Source organism: Carcharodon carcharias, chromosome 2 (assembly GCF_017639515.1).
Source record: "Carcharodon carcharias isolate sCarCar2 chromosome 2, sCarCar2.pri, whole genome shotgun sequence".
In the NCBI taxonomy this organism is placed as follows: Eukaryota; Metazoa; Chordata; class Chondrichthyes; order Lamniformes; family Lamnidae; genus Carcharodon; species Carcharodon carcharias.
In genome coordinates this window covers 133,711,287-133,731,565 of record NC_054468.1, presented here as the reverse complement: position 1 = coordinate 133,731,565, position 20,279 = coordinate 133,711,287, and the positions used below count along the sequence as shown (strand labels likewise).

At 46.5% G+C, this 20,279-nt stretch overlaps 1 protein-coding gene across 5 annotated transcripts in view; it reads left to right on the top strand.

Moving 5' to 3' along the window:
- Nucleotides 1–20,279, top strand: part of dhx57 (DEAH (Asp-Glu-Ala-Asp/His) box polypeptide 57) — a 101,734-nt gene that overhangs the window by 6,383 nt on the left and 75,072 nt on the right. For all 5 annotated transcript variants that reach the window (XM_041182836.1, XM_041182834.1, XM_041182832.1 and 2 more), the window contains one exon: nucleotides 12,806–13,006. In XM_041182836.1, the coding sequence (XP_041038770.1) occupies nucleotides 12,806–13,006 (201 nt within the window). The remainder of the gene's footprint in view (nucleotides 1–12,805; nucleotides 13,007–20,279) is intronic.

Below are 20,279 nucleotides of genomic sequence, written 5' to 3'. Positions count from 1 at the left end.
GTAAAAATGATTGGCACCCAAAATGTGGTTCATATCTAAATCCTAGCTACCCTACAGATCAGAGAAATCATCTGTTTTGCAGACATCTAGGCTTCAATCTCCATTTTGAAGTTTGGTTCAGAAAGACAGCTTCCACCTTAATATGTATCTAAAACACATATCTAGTCATGTTAAAAAATATAATACAGAAGTCTCATCCAGCAATGGCTATAGCCAGTCAAACCCATACTATGGGGTACCTAACACCATCCGAGTCATGGTGAAGGGCTGCGAGGAAGGAACAGTTATGGATCGGACCTTCTTCACCAAGAGGATCCTATTCAAGCTGTGTGGTTTCGAGGCTGCAGAGATCTACTGCCTACAGGACTTCCCCAGCGCTGGAGTTTTTGATGTGACGTTCAAGCAAGTGGCAGCTTGTGTCAAGCTCCTGAAGGTGTTTGAGGAGAAGAAAGACCTGCCGGAGATGAAGATCCTGACGGCGGAGCTGCTCTTTGCTCTGCCATTGCAATGAGACCGGGTAGCGACGGTACATCTTTACAAACCCTTCGTCCCTGTCGCCGACGTGCTCACCTTTCTCACCAGGTGCTTCAATAAGGTTGGGAGCTGCACCGCGGTTAGAGATGATTTGGGATCTGGACATGTAAACACCAGGTTAAGGTCACGCTCAAGACTGATGGTAAGAGAGCCATCTTCCACCTTCCTTCCAGATTCGCTATCGGGGTAAGCCGTGGCTACCTTGTCTATGCTGGGCAACCCAAACTTTGTCGCTAATGCTGCAAGGCAGGTCATATGGCAGCCAACTGCAGCGCCGTCCTCTGCAAGAACTGCAAACAGGAAGGGCACCAGACAAAAGACTGTAAACAGGCTAAGTGCTGCAACCTGTGTGGCGAGGCAAGTCACCTCTACAGGACCTGCCCCAAACGTTGCCGTACTTATGCACAGGCAGCCAAAGCCAACGAGGGGGAAGCAGAAGCAATGCCTCGTGTCACTCCAACCACCAAGGCCCCAGGGAGAACAATGGGACAAAGGAGGACACAGAGAGAGATAAGGTGGAGGAAAAGATTGGGGCAACAGACAGCCAATCAACAACACTGCCCTGAACCTCCCACTCCTCAGGAGAGCGAATCAATGGAGGAGGAGGAGGCAGCAGTGGGAAAGCAGCAGGGGGAGTGGCAGCTGGTGAAGGAAGCCAAAAGGAAGAAGGGGTTAAGAAGGAACCAAGCCACTTCTGAGGCAAGAGGCGTCTCCCATCCGACACGGATAACAAGAGCAGCAGCTCTTCAGACGAAGAAGGGCCAGGGCGGCACCAACAGAAGAAGCGGCAAAACGCTAGGGAGTTGGAGGATGAGACACCCAAGCTCCAGACATTGGAGACAATGAGGAGACCAGCGCACCCCAACTTTGCCTACAACCCGAAGAGGCCAGTGCACCACAACCCCAGGAATCTGGGAGCAGTGAGGCGCTCAGCACACCCCAGCTCCGGGAAGCCAGGAGCAGCAACGCCCCAGAGGGGGAGAGGATTGGAGAAGCTTCTCCAACAGAGGACATTTCAAACCCCGCTCTCTGCACGGACCCCCAGATGCTACCCGAGCAGAACATCGCCAATGGGGAGGTTCAGGGCAGTTTCCTCAGCCCACCCAAAGTGAAGCAATTTGAGCACACTATGGGCATGAAGGAGTAGACCAAAGGTCTGGAACTCTCGGAGACAACAGGTTTGGTAAGAGACTAAATGCTTTAAAATGGGTTTAAAGATTGTATCCATAAATGTGCGTAGCATTAAATCTACTACGCGATGTGTTGCGACCTTGGATTGCCTTGCCAAGGTCAAAGCTGACCTGTTGTTTCTGCAGGAGTGTGCGATACCGCACCTCAGCTCCTACAGGCAATGGTCATGATGGTGGTCCCATGGGCCATCGATCTGGTCGGGAGGAATCGACTCTCGTTCCTCCGGCCTGGGTATTCTGCTGCGGGGAGGCAGCTTCACTGTTTCCCAGGTTAAAGATGTGGTGGGCGGGCGCCTCCTCCTAGCAGACGTAATGTACAAGAATGCTCCACTCTGGTTAATTAACGTGTACACCCTGTCACAAGGGGCTGAACGGCTGGAGGTTTTTCAGCAGCTCCCACTGCTGCTGGTGACCTCCAGGCCGGTCATTCTGGGCGGTGACTTCAACTGCACCATCGATGCGGCTGCTGGACAATCCGGCAGGGCCGAAAGCAGATTGCACGCTACATCCAGATCCCTGATGGAAACAGTAAAGGATGCCAAGCTGCACGACGTCTTCAACCCTGCAGACGGAGCACAGCATAGATACACCTGGTTGCGGCCTGATGGGTCCGTCCGTTCCGGGATAGATTTCCTGTTTGTGCCCCGTGCATTCGCAGTCAGATCCACCGACGTCAAGCCGGTGTTTTTCTCTGACCACTGCCTCCTACTGGCTGACTGCCACTTAGAGAAGGACCAGAGGGTGGGCAGGGGTGTATGGAAGCTAAACGTGCAACTGCTGACCCCAGAGAACATTGAGGAGCTCAAGAGGGATTACAAAGGTTGGAGAACCGTGAAACCCCACTTTGAGTTACTGACACACTGGTGGGAAGCGATCAAAGGAAACATCGAGGTTTTTCATCCTCAAAGGCACCCAGAAAGCTAGAAAGGAACAGAGGGAAATGTCCCGACTCCAGAAAAACATGCAGAATCTGCTCCAGCTGCGGTCGATGGGGGTCGATGTCAAGGAGGAACTCCAAGAGGTGAAGAGCCAGCAAGCCTTGCTCTTTGCCTCGGAGGCCTCCAAGATCATCTTCCGTTCCAGAGTCCGCTCCATGGAGCAGGACGAGAAGTGCTCACGTTTCTTCTTCCAAAAGGTACACAGAGAGAGCTCTGATCAGCAGCCTGAAGGAAGAAGACAGCCCGGTAAAGCCATCACAGTCCGACATTTTGAGGATCAGCAAATCCTCTTATGCTGGATTGTATGACGTGAAACCCACAGACAACACGGCCTCCCAGTCCTTCCTGTCCTCTATCACGGAGCTCTTAGACGACAGTACACGGAAGAGCCTGGACAAACCGCTAACTTCTGACAAACTGACTAAGGCCCTTGAGTCCTTTTGAGAAGAGTAAAACTCCCGGAAGTGACGGCTTGCCGGCGGAGTTGTATTCGGCTCTGTGGGGCTGGATCGGCCCGGATCTGCTAGAAGTGTACGAGAGTATGCTCCTGGCTGGCAGTATGTCAGAATCCATGAGGAAAGGCATCATCACCCTCAACTACAAGCACAAGGGGGAAAGGGAGGAAATTAGAAATTGGCGACCCATTTCACTGTTGAATGTGGACTATAAGATTCTATCCAAGGTCATCGCCAATTGGGTCAAATCTGCTCTGGAATTGGTGATCCACCCTGACCAGACCTGCACTGTGCCGGGCAGGAAGATCTCTGACAGCTTCGCGCTGCTCAGGGATACAATTGCCTATGTACAGGACAGGGGTGTGGATACCTGCCTCATCAGCCTGGATCAGGAGAAGGCCTTTGACAGAATATCGCACACCTACATAATGGATGTGCTCTCCAAAATGGGGTTTGGGGAGGGAATTCGCAATTGGATCCAACTGCTCTACACTAACATCAGTAGTGCAGTCTCAATCAATGGGTGGGAATCAGATAGCTTTCCTATTAAATCTGGAGTCAGGCAGGGCTGTCCTCTCTCGCCTGTTCTTTTCGTGTGTTGCATAGAACTCTTTGCTGAGTCCATCAGGAAGGATCCGGGCATAAGAGGAGTGACGATCCCAGGCAGTAGAAGCACTCAGATCAAAGCCTCCCTGTACATGGACGATTTCGCCGTCTTCTGCTCGGATCCGTTGTCGGTGCACAGACTTATCCACATCTGCGACCAGTTCGAACTGGCCTCGGGAGCCAAGGTAAATTGTGGGAAGAGCGAGGCCATGTTCTTTGGGAACTGGGCTGACCGATCCTTTGTCCCCTTCACTGTCAGGGCTGACGGCCTGAAGGTGCTGGGGATATGGTTCGGAGGGACCAGGGCATGCGTTAGAAACTGGAAGGAGCGAGTGTCTATGGTGAAAAGGAAACTGGGCATGTGGAAGCGACGCCCCCTTTCCATTGCAGGTAAGAACCTGGTCATCAGGTGTGAGGCACTCTCGCTGTTGCTGTACGAGGCGCAGGTCTGGCCCATTCCACACTCCTGCGTGGTGGCGATCGCCCGAGCCATCTTCCACGTTATCTGGAGGTCGAAAATGGATCGTGTCCGCAGGGACGTGATGTATAAGCCTCTAGATAAAGGGGGAAAAAACGTGCCCAACATCACCCTCATACTGATTGTCATCCTTGTGTGTGGCTGCATCAAGCGGTGCGTAGACCCTCAGTATGCAAACACCAAGTGTCACTACATGCTGAGGTTCTACCTGTCCCCAGTGTTGCGAAGGATGGGTCTGGCCACGCTGCCGCGGAACGCTCCAAATAGTTGGACCGTGCCGTACCACCTGTCCCTCGTGGAAAAATTTATGCAGAGAAACACCTTTTGACCACAAGCCCAACAGGCAGTGGTTTGCACGTAATGTCTTAAAGGCCCTGAGGGAAAAGGAGAGGGTGGACCCGGTGGGATGGTTCCCTGAGCAGACTGACAAAGTCATTTGGCAGAATGCCTCATCGCCAGAAGTTTCCAACAAGTACCAAGATGTAGCTTGGCTGGTGGTGAGAAAAGCCCTCCCTGTCAGATCCTTCCTACACGCCTGGAGTCTCACCCCCTCCGCATGTTGCCCTCGAGGTGGCTGGGGTGGGGAAGAGACCGTTGTTCACCTTGTAGATTGTGTCTTTGCAAAGAAGGTCTGGAGAGAGATGCAGTGGTTTCTGTCGAGGTTCGTCTCGAGCAGTTCTTTAACACAGGACTCTGTGCTCCAAGGGCTGTTCCCAGGGACACACACCGAGACAAACATCAACTGCAGCTGGAGGATCATCAACTCGGTAAAAGACGCTCTTTGGTCTGCCCGTAACTTGTTGGTCTTCCAGCGCAAAGAGTTGTCCCCGACCTAGTGTTGCAGACTGGCACATTCCAAGGTCCAGGACTATGTACTGAGGGACGCACTAAAGCTTGGGGCAGCCGCCACAAAGGCGCAGTGGGGAAGGGCCGCTGCCTAAGACCTTTCTGCCATAGTGCACCGAGGGGCTGGGAACTGTAAAGAGCCCCTCGGGATGTACAGCTCAAAATGAATGTCTGCCAATGATTGTAATATTCATTGTTTGTACTAATACACCTTGTGATTCATGTTATAAAAGTTGAACCTGATTGTATTTTTGTGATGGTGATTTTGAAATGGTTTGAAATGTTGTTGAAGATTTATGAATAAAGTATATTTTTGCAAAAAAAAAGCCTTTCTTTCCCGTTCACCAATTCTCACCTATGTGCTTATTGTTTGGATGCATATATTTTTTCTAACATCTTCTTGCAAACTTGTTTCCCTTTAAATATAAACTAAAGTTTAGATTTTTCAGTTTCAGGAATTCATGTTTAGAATCTACAATAATTCTCAGCCACGTAGTTTAATTTTAAATTCTACTTACAGGTGTTTTGTAATGGCATTCTATAAGCGTTTCTCATTGTGTATTCAAAGCATGGAAAATGTTTTAACTGTCTTTAATTCATGCAGAAGCCTTGTTAAGCCTGGGTACTGAGTTTTTTCAAAACTTGTGCAGGTATAGGTGTGCGTGCTAATTGCAGTGAAGGGACTTCCTTGACTCAGTTTACGCTAAGCATATACTGGTAAAACAAACACCCAACAGTAGCTTAGCAGGTACTATTGGTCAGGTCTGGTACTGAGTTATAGGCCCCTTATTGAGCATAGAGCTAACGTGTAAAAATTGTATCATCATTAGAACAAACTATGGAAGTGTCAAAACAGGCAACACGCGAGAAGAGAAAAGAATGCAGGTAGCTGTAATTACAGTTAAGACAACAGCAACCCATAGACTTAACCAGACACCAGGCAAAGCATTTGCACCTTACAAGTTCAAAATTAGGTTCTTTTCACTTTGGAGCCAGTTGGAGGCTTACAGCTGCCTTTTGATCTCACGTTGCCTCTGCCCTGCACACCCAAAACAGTTGTCTTGTTATATCTACCACTGCTCATTGAATGTTAATTCTCATTATATCAACAACCTCTGAACTAAACCTTTCTAACCAATAAAACCCCTTTCATAGTACCAATTTTATTAGTAATATAAACATATGGTTTGGTATCTGCTAGATAGGTATCATTTTCTCCCCACTTGAATGCTGTATTCAAAAAATGCAAATGCATGCTATCTTATATATCAAAGCTAGTACACATCAAAGCACCCAGACTAGCAGGCTTTAATCCAAGTAAGACACACCCACAGACTAAACTATTAAGAGAAAAATATTTTGCAATAATATATACGTTAATAGCTTCATGACAACGATGTATACAGATAGACCTCCCTCCGGTCACACTGCAGCCTCCCCCAGTAACTCTGGAGCCTGGAGTGATTGTTGTGAATATTCTTGCCCCTCCCCCTGAACCCATCACTGTACATGTCTCCATGCCCTATGTGAACCTCACCCCTTCCCATCTTGAGGCCATGTGCACGGTCACATAGGGAGGCACTCCCTCGCCCACCACAAGAGCTTTGAGGACCCACCCCACCCTTATTACGTTTTTCCCATTTACAGGCTGCAGATGCCTCACCTGACCATTATTCAGCCTAGAGCCCAGTACTGAGCCAACCACCCCACAGCCACCAAGTGTGAGGCACTTACCACGCCCTGCATTCCTCATTGAGCAGACAAGCCTTGCCCTCCCTGGACTGGGGCCATGATGTGCATGCCATACGTAGCCCCCCCCCCCCCCCCCACCGCCCCGACTTCATTTAGGACCCACACCCATCCAAGCAAAGTCATGAGTCTCTTTGTACCCCTTCCCTCTTGCGCAACCCTAAATCCCCCCTTCCAGTCATGAATCTGCATGCACCCCTCCCTCTTCTGCATACTAACCCCAACCAACCCATCTCCTGTGTCTGCATGTGCACCTTCTATGTCGGGCTCCACCGACCCCCAGTCACCACTGCCTGCCATCCCTCCTCTCCTCCATCCCCAACCATCCCTCTGCCTGCCATTCCCCCTCCCTCCCTTGTTTCTAATACCCCCATCCACACCTAATCATCTCTCTGCCTGCCATCTCTCTGTCCCCACCACCCCCCTCCAACTCACCATTCCCTTGACTCTTATGTCTCTGCCTATTCTCCCTGCCCCACCATCCCCTTGCTGGACTCTGCTAGTTGACTGCAGCCCTGCCTGCCCACCCACAGCATACAGTGCAAGCAGCCCTGCCTGCCAACCCCACATCTCATATGAGAGAGCACCTTTAGCACCAGTGACAAATTGGAGCAGCGCTGTTGCAGGTAGGCTTACAATGTAGTATGCACTTTGAAGTCACGTGTGAAGTGAAAGTGGGCAGGTGCACACAACTTATATCCGGTTGTGATTCAGACCAGTGGCAAGTAATAGGAGGGCGAAGGTGATTCTGGTGAGTTGGCGTATTGAATGAGCATTCTTGATATTTAATGCATGCAGATATTTTTCATTCATGGGATATAGGCATCGCTGGCTAGGCCAGCATTTATTGCCCATCCCTAATTGCCTTGATATGTTGGTGGTGAGCTGCCAGTCCATGTGGTGTGGATACAACCACAGTGCTGTTAGGGAGGGTGTTCCAGGATTTTGACCCATCGACAATGAAGGAACAGCAATATATTTCCAAGTCAAGGTGGTGCTTGGAGGGGAACCTCCAGGTGGTGGTGGTGTTCCGATGTGTCTGCTGCCCTTGGCCTTCTAGATGTTAGCAGTTGTGGGTTTGGAAGGTGCTGTCTAAGGAACCTTGGTGAGTTCCTGCAGTGCATCTTGTAGATGGTACACTCTGCTGCTACTGTGTGTTGGTGGTGGAGGGAGTGAATGTTTGTGGATGGGGTGCCAATCAAGCAGGCACCTTGTCCTTGATGGCGTCAAGCTTTTTGAATGTTGTTGGAGCTGCACTCATCTAGGCAAGTGGGGAGTATTCCATCACACTCCTAACTTGTGCCTTGTAGATGGTGGACAGGCTTTGGGGAGTCAGGAGGTGAGTTACTCGCCACAGGATGCCTAGCCTCTGACTTGCTCTTGTAGCCATAATATTTATATGGCTAGTCCAGTTCAGTTTCTGGTCAATGGTAGCCCCCAGGATGTTGATTAGTGGGCGATTTAGCAATGATAATATTGAATGTGATGGGGCAGTGGTTAGTTTTCTCTTATTGGAGATGGTCATTGCCTGGCACTTGTGTGGCGCGAATGTCACTTGCTGCATTTGGACATGGATTGCTTCAGTATCTGAGGAGTCGCAAATGGTGCTGATCATTATGCAATCATCAGAGACATCCCCACTTCTGATCCAATGATGGAAGAAAGGTCTTTGATGAAGCAGCTGAAGATGGTTGGGCCTAGGGCACAACCCTGAGGAACTCCTACAGTGATGTCCTGGCACTGAGATGATTGACCTCCAACAACCACTACCACTTTCCTTTGTGCTAGGTATGACTCCAACCAGTGGAGAGTTTCCCCCGATTCCCATTGACTCCAGTTTTGCTAGGGCTCCTTGATGTCACACTTTGTCAAATGTTGCCTTGATGTCAAGGGCAGTCACTCTCGCCTCACCTCCGGAGTTCAGCTCTTTTGTCTGTATTTGAACCAAGGCTGAAATGAGGTCAGGAGCTGGGTGTCAGAGCCCAAACCTGAGCGTCAGTAAGCAGGTTATTGCTAAGCAAGTGCCACTTGATAGCACAGTTGATGACCTCTTCCATCATCTTACTGATGATCGAGAGTAGACTGGTGGGGTAGTAATTGGCAGGGTTGGATTTGTCCTGCTTTTTTCTGTATGCAACGTACCTGGGCAATCTTACACATTGCTGGGTAGATCCCAGTGACACGCTCATAGCCAAACTGTTCCAGTACAGCTACGTGAAGTTCTGGAGCACAAGCCTTTGGTACTATTGCCGGAATATTGTCAGGGCCCATAGCCTTTGCAGTAAGCAGTGCCTTCAGCTGTTTCTTGATATCACGTGGAGTGAATTGAATTGGCTGAAGGCTGGCATCTGTGATGCTGGGAACCTCCAGAGGAGGCCAAGATGGATCTTCCACTCGGCACTTCTGGCTGAAGATAGTTGCAAATGCTTCAGCCTTATTTTTTGCATTTGTTCTGGGACCCCCATCTATGAGGATGGGGGATATTTGTGGAGCCTCCTCCTCCAGTGAATTGTTTAATTGTCCACCACCATTCATGACTGGATGTGGCTGGACTACAGAGCTGAAATCTGATCTGTTAGATGTGGACTCACTTAGCTCTGTCTATCTCTTGCATGTCAAGCTGCATAAACAGCAAGTAGTCCTGTGTTGTAGCTTCATCAGGTTGACACCTCATTTTTAGATATGTCTGGTGCTGCTCCTGGCATGCCCTGCTGCACTCTTCGTTAGGGTTCTCAACATGGGTCAGCGGGAAAGTTGACCTGTCATTAGACCGCCAAGAAAGTGCTGAGGGGAAATTTCAACTTGTTTTCCCATGCGGCGGAAATCTGACTTTTGACCTCACTCCGAATTTTCCACTCCCACCACTACAATTCCCGCCACTGGCACAATCAGAAAATTCTGTTCATGGTCTGTCATTTTCTTCACTGTACCATTACCATCAAGCCAGAGGACCAACTCTGAGGAGTGTAGAAGAGCACCAGGCATACCTAAAAAGAAGGTGCAAACCCACTGAAGTTACAACACAGGACTTTTTGCATGCAAAATCACCAAAGCAGCATGCGATAATCAGTGCTAAATGATCCACATCAAGTAGTTAAGAACAGCTCTGCAGTCCTGCCATGTCCAATCATGGATTGTGGTAGACAAGTCATCAACTAATGGGAGGAGGAGGCTTAAAAAACATCTCTATTCTCCATGATGGGAGAGCCCAGCACAGCAGTGCAAAAGATATAGCTGGAGCATTTACAATCATCTTCAGCCAGATTTGCCATCACCACTGTCCCTTCCTGAATTCCCTACCATCACCAGATGCCAGTCTTCAGTCAATTAGATTCACTTCTCATGTTATCCACAAATGCCTGAAGGCACTGGACCATGGTCCTTGACAACATCCCAGCTGAAGTACTGAGGACGTGCTCTAGAACCAGTCGTATACCTAGCCAAATGGTTCCAAAAACAGCAACAATACTGGTGTCTACTCAACAATGTGGAAAATTGCCCAGGCATGTCCTGTCCACAAAAAGCAGAACAAATCCAATCTGGCCAATTAATGCCCCATCAATCAACTCTTGATCAAAGTGATGGACAATGTCATCAATAGGCGAAGTCCTGTCTGATTGCACTATGCGGAGAGGCTGAAGAAGCTGGGGTTGTCTTCCTTAAATTTCAAACAACTATGTGGAGATCTGACAGAGGCATTCAAAGTCGTGGTTTGATGGAGTAAATTTCCAGTGGTCACGTGGTTGGTATCTAGAGGATGCAGATAACTAGAGAATGCAGATCTAAGATGATTCATAAAAGTGTGAAAGATGACATGAGAAAAAATTTAAGGAGAAATTATTTCCAGTGCTGGAATGATTGGTAACTGTAGGATACAGATCTAAGATTTGGCAGTCGAGTGAAAGGTGATGTGAGGAAAAGAAAATTATGTTGCAAGTTGTTGCATTCTGGCAAGCACTGCCTGAAAGAATGGTGGAAGCAGATTCAGTAGCAACTTTTAGAAAGAGTTGATGAATACTTCAAAGGGAAAAGTTTACAGGACTGTGGGAAAAGAGCAGTAGAGTGGGATCAATTGGATATAAAGGGCCAAAATAGACACAAATGGACAAATGCCTTCCTTTTGTGCTGTATGACTCTGTGATTCTGTGAACATGGTTGTGTGTTTTATTTCAACAACAAATTGCATTTAGATAATGCCTTTGATGATTGTAGGATGTCCCAAGGGGCTTTATTGCACTGAGCTTCATAGATATTAAAACTTTCTGGAAGAGAGAGGTTTTAATGAGCATCTTAAAGGTGGAGAAGTTTATAGAGGGATTACCAAGACTTTACAGCTTGGGCAGTTGAATGCCCAGCCATCAATGGTAGAGTGAAGGAATTGAAGGATGCATATGAGACCACAACTGGAGAAAAGAATTCTTGAAGGATTTTGGGGCTGGAGGAAGTTTCAGAGATAATGAGGGTTGAGGCCATGGTGGGATTTGATCACAAGCATAAGAATCCTTAACTGTAGAAATACTTTGTTACCTTAGTTTATGTATTGCCTGGAAGTCAATTTCTATAAAAGAGTCTTAAAAATTGTGTTCACTCTAAGTATGATGAGATTCATTTCAACCATGATAGAAACAATGAACTTTTCATGTTCAATTTTTTTGTCATGTTATTGTTATAGAATATCCTGAAATTACTTTTGCAGTTGCAAAAATATCTCTTTTCCCATTTACCATAATGTCTCCAATTTGTATAATTTTCTTTTTGTACACACAATGCAAATCTTTTAAAGTAACATTGCAAACCAATTTCCCTTCAAATAGAGTGAACTTTATTTTCAATTTCAGGAAATCTTATGAGCCTGAAGTAATTAGGGATAAAACTGACCATTTAACAAGACATTCCTGTAACAAGGGAAACAGCTTCCTAGGAGAAAAATTCTCAGAGCAGATGGGAGATGTATAATTCTTCTGTGTGTAGGTAGTCAGATACATATGCATGCGCATTCACTCCATGGTATTTTTGGAGCATTTTCCATAAACCTGAGTAGCCACTGAACAATGTTTGTCTTCAAACATTGCCGTATAAACTTATTTTATTATTCAAGGGAAAAATACTACCATGGCTTGGAACAATTAAAAAGAAATGCTCATCCCTTCTGCCGATATTATCCATATTGGTTTTGTGTGTAGTGTTCAATTGAATCTAACTTTTTTTTTTTCAACGACTATTTCCTTCATTGAGACCAACCCATTGGTTTGGGTTTGCTTCAATCACTGATGTAATGAACTTTCTTTCAAGTAATGTAAATTTTCAACTGACAAAATTATCATTTTCAAAGCTTTTAGAGTTCACAAGACTCAATGGAATTTGATAGTATATCTATTTAAAAAATGATTTTTATTTCTACTGACGTTTCTCCTTTAAAACATGCTATAAAACATTAGTCACAAAATACCTACAGCTTCTCGGAAGGTTAGATAATTTGTTTTTATTCATTTATGCGATGTGGGCATCGCTGGCTAGGCCAGCATTTATTGCCCTTCCCTAATTGCCCTTGAGAAGATGGTGGTGAACTGCCTTTTTGAACTGCTGCAGTCCATGTGGTGTAGGTACACCCACAGTGCTGTTAGGGAGGGAGTTCCAGGATTTTGACCCAGCGACACTAAAGGAATGGCGATATATTTCCAAGTCAGGATGGTGAATGGCTTGGAGGGGAACTAAAATTTGCATTTTAGGGGAAGCTAAGTAAGTATGTGAGAGAGCAATGACTGGAAGGACATGCTGATAGGGTTGGATGAAATAAGTTGGAGTGAGGCTCATGTGAAGCATAAACACGGGCACAGACTAGTTGAGTCAAATGTTTTTGTGCTACAAATTCTATGTCAAACTTGACCATTGACAAATCCAAATTGATCTTACTGGCGTTTGATTGTGTTTTGGCTACTAAGTTTTGTTTTGTTGTGTTAATACTTTTGTTCCCAATTTTGTTTTGCCACTTTCCCCTTTATTCTGTAGAAGTGAGGATTCTGAAGAGGACTGTGATCTGAAGGAAGAATATGATGACCTGGATTACAGGGATGAAGATCAGTACTGGTCCACAAAGGAAGAGGGTTTGGCAATGGCTGAAAATATTCCCCTGGTGTACCATCCTGTTGACCAACAAACCAGTTTTGAACAGCCTGAGATCTCTTCATTTGCTGTTCGGAAGCTGACTAGGTTTGTTGGTTTAGATTTTTGTTGAATCCATGTTAAATATATTGGTTAGTCACGTTTTAAAGCTGCAGGTTAGCATTGTGAACATGGAACTTGGAGTAGTTGAAGAAATAGCATAGATGCATTTAAGAAGAAACACATGAGAAGTACATGATGGAGAAAGGAATTGGAAATGTTGATAGAGTGAGATGAAGTAATTAGAGTGGGAAGAGGCTTATGTGGAACATAAACATGGCATAGACATTCTGTGTAAAAGACTCGTGTCTTTGTGCTTTTGCAGATACAGATGCCAAATGCTAGAACTGTTAATATTCTGAATTTGAATCTATTCTGTGCTGTTGTGAGATGTACTTGAGGGAACGGAGTTAGTTATTTTGCTAATATTTCAGTACTTTTGTAATCTTTATGAATCATACCTTGCTCAGCAACTTTTCTGTTCGAGAAGAATTGGGGGATAGATGCAATGCTGTCAAAGGAAACAATTATAAAAGAACAAAAAAAATCGTCATCTCAAGTTGGGTTGAGTCTTTGTACTCAGACTGAAATCTTCCTGAAAAGAGTTTGATTAGCTTTAGCTGGACCACGACTGGATGGTGCATTTAATACTGGTTTTAGAAACTGCTGAGTGTTCAGTTTAATCAATATATACTACAGGCAGTTACAATTCATAGATTCATGGAATCGTAGAACATTGCAGCATAGAAGGAGGCTATTTGGCTATGTTGGCTAATTGAAAGAGCTATCCAGTCAGCCCTACTCTCCTGTTCTCTCTCCAAAGCCTTGCAAATTTTTGCCTTTCAAGTATTTATTCGATTTACTTTGGAAAATTATTGTTGAATCATCTTCCATCACTCTTTCAAGCAGTGCAATCCAGATCATGACAGATGGTGTAAAAAAGAAACGGACCTCCTTATTTTACCTTTGGTTCTTTTGCCAATTAATTGAAGTCTATCTTCTTTGGCTACTGATCCTAGTGCACTGGATACAGTTTCTGCTTATTTATTCTATCAAAACCCTTTTAGAACTCAAAGCAGAGAAAGTTGAGATTTAATAGATAAAATTAGATTTAATAAAATAGATTTAATAGAGATGTTCAAAGGAGAACAGCCCTGGCTTCCAAATAATTAAAGTCTTTAAACCTTGGTACCATTCCAGTAAATCTCCTGTGCATCCTCTCTAAGGCCTTGACATCCTTTCTAAAGTGTAGTGCCCAGATTGGACACACTATTCCAGCTGGAGCTTTGTGCTTTGTAAAAGTTTTGCATAACTTCCATGCTTTTGTACTATATGCCTCTGTTTTTAAAGCTAAGGATCCTGGATGCTTTTTTAACATACTTCTCAACTTATCCTGCCCCCTTCAAAGATTTGCCTATGCACATTCCAGCTGTCTGTTCCTGCATCTTTTTTAAAATTGTACCATGTAGCCGATTTGCCACTCCCCATTCTTCCTACCAAAATGCATCACTTCATACTTTTTTGAGTTAAATTTTGTCTACCCATTTCACCAGGCTGTTTATTTCATCATCAATTTGCAGCACTCCACATCTCAAGTCCAGCCGTTACATATCTGCTAAATCGACGGAACAGATTGCTACTTTGTTGAGGCTGAACATCAACTATCCTAATACCTTCAGACCGTAATCCCACCATCATCATTGTTTCACAGACTGTCTTCTGAAGGTCATATCCAGTCCCACCATGGTCTCCCATCTCAGAGTTCCCCAATCCTTCGCAACCCGCTTCTATTTCATTCCCAAGATCCACAAACTGGACAGCGGTGGGAGACTCATCATTTCAGCCTGTTCCCTGTCCCATTGAACTTATTTCCAACTGCCTTGATTCCACTCTTTCCCGCACCCCCCCCATGTCCAATCTACATCTGCAATTCCTCTGCAGCCTGCTGCCACTTTAACCACTTACAGTTTCCTGACTACCTATTTCCTTTCTTTAGATGTCCAGTTCCTCCATCCCTCCCCATCAGAACTGCCTCAGGCCATCTGCTCCTCCTTTTGAATGATCCCCAACTGGTTCCTATCTTAAGTTGATCAACTTTTTCTTCAACTCCACTCACTCCTTCCAAATAAAAGCTGTCAGTATGGGAAGCAATATAGGTTCTAGCTACAAAACAAAACCAGAATTACCTGGAAAAACTCAGCAGGTCTGGCAGCATCAGCGGAGAAGAAAAGAGTTGACGTTTCGAGTCCTCATGACCGTTCAATAGAACTGATTTTTTCTTTACAATGAGAGGAGTGAAATATAAGCTGGTTTAAGGTGGGTGGGTGGAGAGAGGGGAGAGTGGAGGGGGAGGGTGTTGTTGTAGGGACAAGCAAGCAGTGATAGGAGCAGATCATCAAACGATGTCACAGACAAAGGAACAAAAGAACACATAGGTGTTGAAGTTGGTGATATTATCTAAACGAATGTGCTAATTAAGAATGGATGGTAGGGCACTCAAGGTATAGCTCTATTGGGGGTGGGGGGGCATAAAAGATTTAAAAATAATGGAAATAGGTGGGAAAAGAAAAATCTATATAAATTATTGGAAAAAAAACAAAAGGAAGGGGGAAGAAACAGAAAGGGGGTGGGGATGGAGGAGGGAGCTCAAGACCTAAAGTTGTTGAATTCAATATTCAGGCCGGAAAGCTGTAAAGTGCCTAGTCGGAAGAAGAGGTGCTGTTCCTCCAGTTTGCGTTGGGCTTCACTGGAACAATGCAGCAGGCCAAGGACAGACATGTGGGCAAGAGAGCAGGGTGGAGTGTTAAGATGGCAAGCGACAGGGAGGTTTGGGTCATTCTTGCGGACAGACCGCAGGTGTTCTGCAAAGCAGTCGCCCAGTTTACGCTTGGTCTCTCCAATGTAGAGGAGACCGCATTGGGAGCAACGAATGCAGTAGACTAAGTTGGGGGAAATGCAAGTGAAATGCTGCTTCACTTGAAAGGAGTGTTTGGGCCCTTGGACGGTGAGGAGAGAGGAAGTGAAGGGGCAGGTGTTACAGCTTTTGTGTGGGCATGGGGAAATGCCATAGGTGGGGGTTGAGGAGTAGGGGGTGATGGAGGAGTGGACCAGGTGTCCCGGAGGGAACGATCCCTACGGAATGCCGACGGAGAGTGAAGGGAAAATGTGTTTGGTGGTGGCATCATGCTGGAGTTGGCGGAAATGGCGGAGGATGATCCTTTGGATGCGGAGGCTGGTGGGGTGATAAGTGAGGACAAGGGGGACCCTATCATGTTTCTGGGAGGGCGGAGAGGCGTGAGGGCGGATGCGCGGGAGATGGGCCAGACACAGTTGAGGGCCCTGTCAACGACTGTAGGTGGAAAACCTTGGTTAAGGAAGAAGGAGGGCATGTCAGAGGAACAGTTTTTGAAGATAGCATTATTGGAACAGATGCGACGGAGGCGAAGGAACTGAGAGAATGGGATGGAGTCCTTACAGGAAGCGGGGTGTGAGGAGCTGTAGTTGAGGTATCTGTGGGAGTCGGTAGGCTTGTAATGGATATTGGTGGACAGTCTATCACCAGAGATTGAGACAGAGAGGTCAAGGAAGGGAAGGGACGTGTCAGAGATGGACCACGTGAAAATGATGGAGGGGTCCCGACGAGAGCATGAAGCAGCACCGAAGTAATCATCAATGTACCGGAGAAAGAGTTGTGGAAGGGGGCCGGAGTAGGATTGGAACAAGGAATGTTCCACATACCCCATAAAGAGACAGGCATAGCTGGGGCCCATGCGGCTACCCATAGCCACACCTTTTATTTGGAGGAAGTGAGAGGAGTTGAAGGAGAAATTGTTCAGTGTGAGAACAAGTTCAGCCAGACGGAGGAGAGTAGCGGTGGATGGGGATTGTTCGGGTCTCTGTTTGAGGAAGAAGCTAAGGGCCCTCAGACCATCCTGGTGGGGGATGGAGGTGTAGAGGGATTGGACGTCCATGGTGAAGAGGAAGCGGTTGGGGCCAGCTTGCCTTTATGTGGAATTCATGTATGTTTTTGTCCCTGTCCTATAAGGGACCTCTCCCTTGTTATTTTTTCTCGTGCATTAATTACTGTGTTCGGGCAGCTTCCTGCTCTTGCCCCGAGCTGGAAAGTTCCATCAACTTTGCTTTTCATTTCTTCAGCCCCCAAAACTGTTCCAATGAACTTCACTGCAAGCTTGAGGAACAGCACCTCTGCTTTCATTTGGGGATTTTACAGCCTTCCAGCCTAAACATTGAATTCAGTAACTTTAGACCATAACCACTGCTCCCATTTTATCGGACACCAGATGCTGGTAGTTGGTTTGCTATTACCATTTACACCTCCCCTAGATCCATGTTTTGTGTCTTTAACTTGTCCTATTACTATCCACTTTGAGCTTGCACCATCATCCGCTTTGTCATTTATTCTATCCTGCCCTCCATCCTATCACAGTCCTTCCCCTTTGATCTATTCTCACCCCATCTCCTGCCTTTTAATCTAGCTCCATGCTTGCGTATGAACTGTAAAATCTCTAACTTTTTTGAGTTTTGATGAAAGGTTATTGACCTAAAATGTTAACACTGTTTCTAACTCCACAAATTCTGCCTGACCTACCAAGTGCTTTCAGCATTTGCTATTTATAGTTCAGATTTCCAGAACTGCAGTATTTTGCTTTTATTTCACATTCTTTCTGAAGTCTGTTACTACCCTCCTCAATGTTTTACTAGATTTGAGTTTCATGTCATCTGAAAACTTGGAAGGGTATGCATGGCATAATTTCAATGTCATTAACACACATCAAAAAGAGCAGCAGTCCTAATACCAACGCACTGTATGTTTCCCTTCAGTCTGAAAAACAACCATTCATCACTGCTTTCTGTCCCTTAGCCAATTTTGTGTCCACATTGACACTGTCCCTTTAATCCCACGAGCTTTGAGTTTTCAAACATGTTTATTATGTGGCGCTTTATTAAACATCTTTTGAAAGTCTTTGTGCACATTACTGCTCTATCCTTATCAACCCTGTCTGTTACATCATCAAAGAACTCAATTAAGTTAGCAAAACATGATTTGCTGTAAGCATCTTATTGAATAGCGGAGCAGGCTTGATGGGCCAAATGTCCTACTGCTGCTCCTGTTTCTTATGAACTTCTTATGAAAGCCATGCTAACTTTCCTGTATTAGATCATACTTTTCCAAGTGCCAATTACTTTAGCCCTGAATTATTACCTCTAAAGGTTTCTGCACCATCAATAAAAGGCTAGCAGCATCGGCGGAGAAGAAAAGACTTGACGTTTCGAGTCCTCATGACCCTTCGACAGAACTTGAGTTCGAGTCCAAGAAAGAGCTGAAATATAAGCTGGTTTAAGGTGTGTGTGTGGGGGGCGGAGAGATAGAGAAACAGAGAGGTGGAGGGGGGGTGGTGTGGTTGTAGGGACAAACAAGCAGTGATAGAAGCAGATCATCAAAAGATGTCAACGACAATAGTACAATAGAACACATAGGTGTTAAAGTTGGTGATATTATCTAAACGAATGTGCTAATTAAGAATGGATGGTAGGGCACTCAAGGTATAGCTCTAGTGGGGTTTTTTTTATAATGGAAATAGGTGGGAAAAGGAAAATCTTTATAATTTATTGGAAAAAAAAAAGGAAGGGGAAACAGAAAGGGGGTGGGGATGGGGGAGGGAGCTCACGACCTAAAGTTGTTGAATTCAATATTCAGTCCGGAAGGCTGTAAAGTCCCTAGTCGGAAGATGAGGTGTTGTTCTTCCAGTTTGCGTTGGGCTTCACTGGAACAATGCAGCAAGCCAAGGACAGACATGTGGGCAAGAGAGCAGGGTGGAGTGTTAAAATGGCAAGTGACAGGGAGGTTTGGGTCATTCTTGCGGACAGACCGCAGGTGTTCTGCAAAGCGGTCGCCCAGTTTACGTTTGGTCTCTCCAATGTAGAGGAGACCACATTGGGAGCAACGAATGCAGTAGACTAAGTTGGGGGAAATGCAAGTGAAATGCTGCTTCACTTAAAAGGAGTGTTTGGGTCCTTGGACGGTGAGGAGAGAGGAAGTGAAGGGGCAGGTGTTGCATCTTTTGCGTGGGCATGGGGTTGTGCCATAGGAGGGGGTTGAGGAGTAGGGGGTGATGGAGGAGTGGACCAGGGTGTCCCGGAGGGAGCGATCCCTACGGAATGCCGATAAGGGGGGTGAAGGGAAGATGTGTTTGGTGGTGGCATCATGCTGGAGTTGGCGGAAATGGCGGAGGATGATCCTTTGAATGCGGAGGCTGGTGGGGTGATAAGTGAGGACAAGGGGGACCCTATCATGTTTCTGGGAGGGAGGAGAAGGCGTGAGGGCGGATGCGCGGGAGATGGGCCGGACACGGTTGAGGGCCCTGTCAACGACCGTGGGTGGAAAACCTCGGTTAAGGAAGAAGGAGGACATGTCAGAGGAACTGTTTTTGAATGTAGCATCATCGGAACAGATGCGACGGAGGCGAAGGAACTGAGAGAATGGGATGGAGTCCTTACAGGAAGCGGGGTGTGAGGAGCTGTAGTCGAGATAGCTGTGGGAGTCGGTGGGTTTGTAATGGATATTGGTGGACAGTCTATCACCAGAGATTGAGACAGAGAGGTCAAGGAAGGGAAGGGAAGTGTCAGAGATGGACCACGTGAAAATGATGGAGGGGTGGAGACTGGAAGCAAAATTAATAAATTTTTCCAAGTCCTGACGAGAGCATGAAGCGGCACCGAAGTAATCATCGATGTACCGGAGAAAGAGTTGTGGAAGGGGGCCGGAGTAGGACTGGAACAAGGAATGTTCCACATACCCCATAAAGAGACAGGCATAGCTGGGGCCCATGCGGGTACCCATAGCCACACCTTTTATTTGGAGGAAGTGAGAGGAGTTGAAGGAGAAATTGTTCAGCGTGAGAACAAGTTCAGCCAGACGGAGGAGAGTAGTGGTGGATGGGGATTGTTCGGACCTCTGTTCGAGGAAGAAGCTAAGGGCCCTCAGACCATCCTGGTGGGGGATGGAGGTGTAGAGGGATTCTCTCAGTTCCTTCGCCTCCGTCGCAACTGTTCCGATGATGCTACATTCAAAAACAGTTCCTCTGACATGTCCTCCTTCTTCCTTAACCGAGGTTTTCCACCCACGGTCGTTGACAGGGCCCTCAACCGTGTCCGGCCCATCTCCCGCGCATCCGCCCTCACGCCTTCTCCTCCCTCCCAGAAACATGATAGGGTCCCCCTTGTCCTCACTTATCACCCCACCAGCCTCCGCATTCAAAGGATCATCCTCCGCCATTTCCGCCAACTCCAGCATGATGCC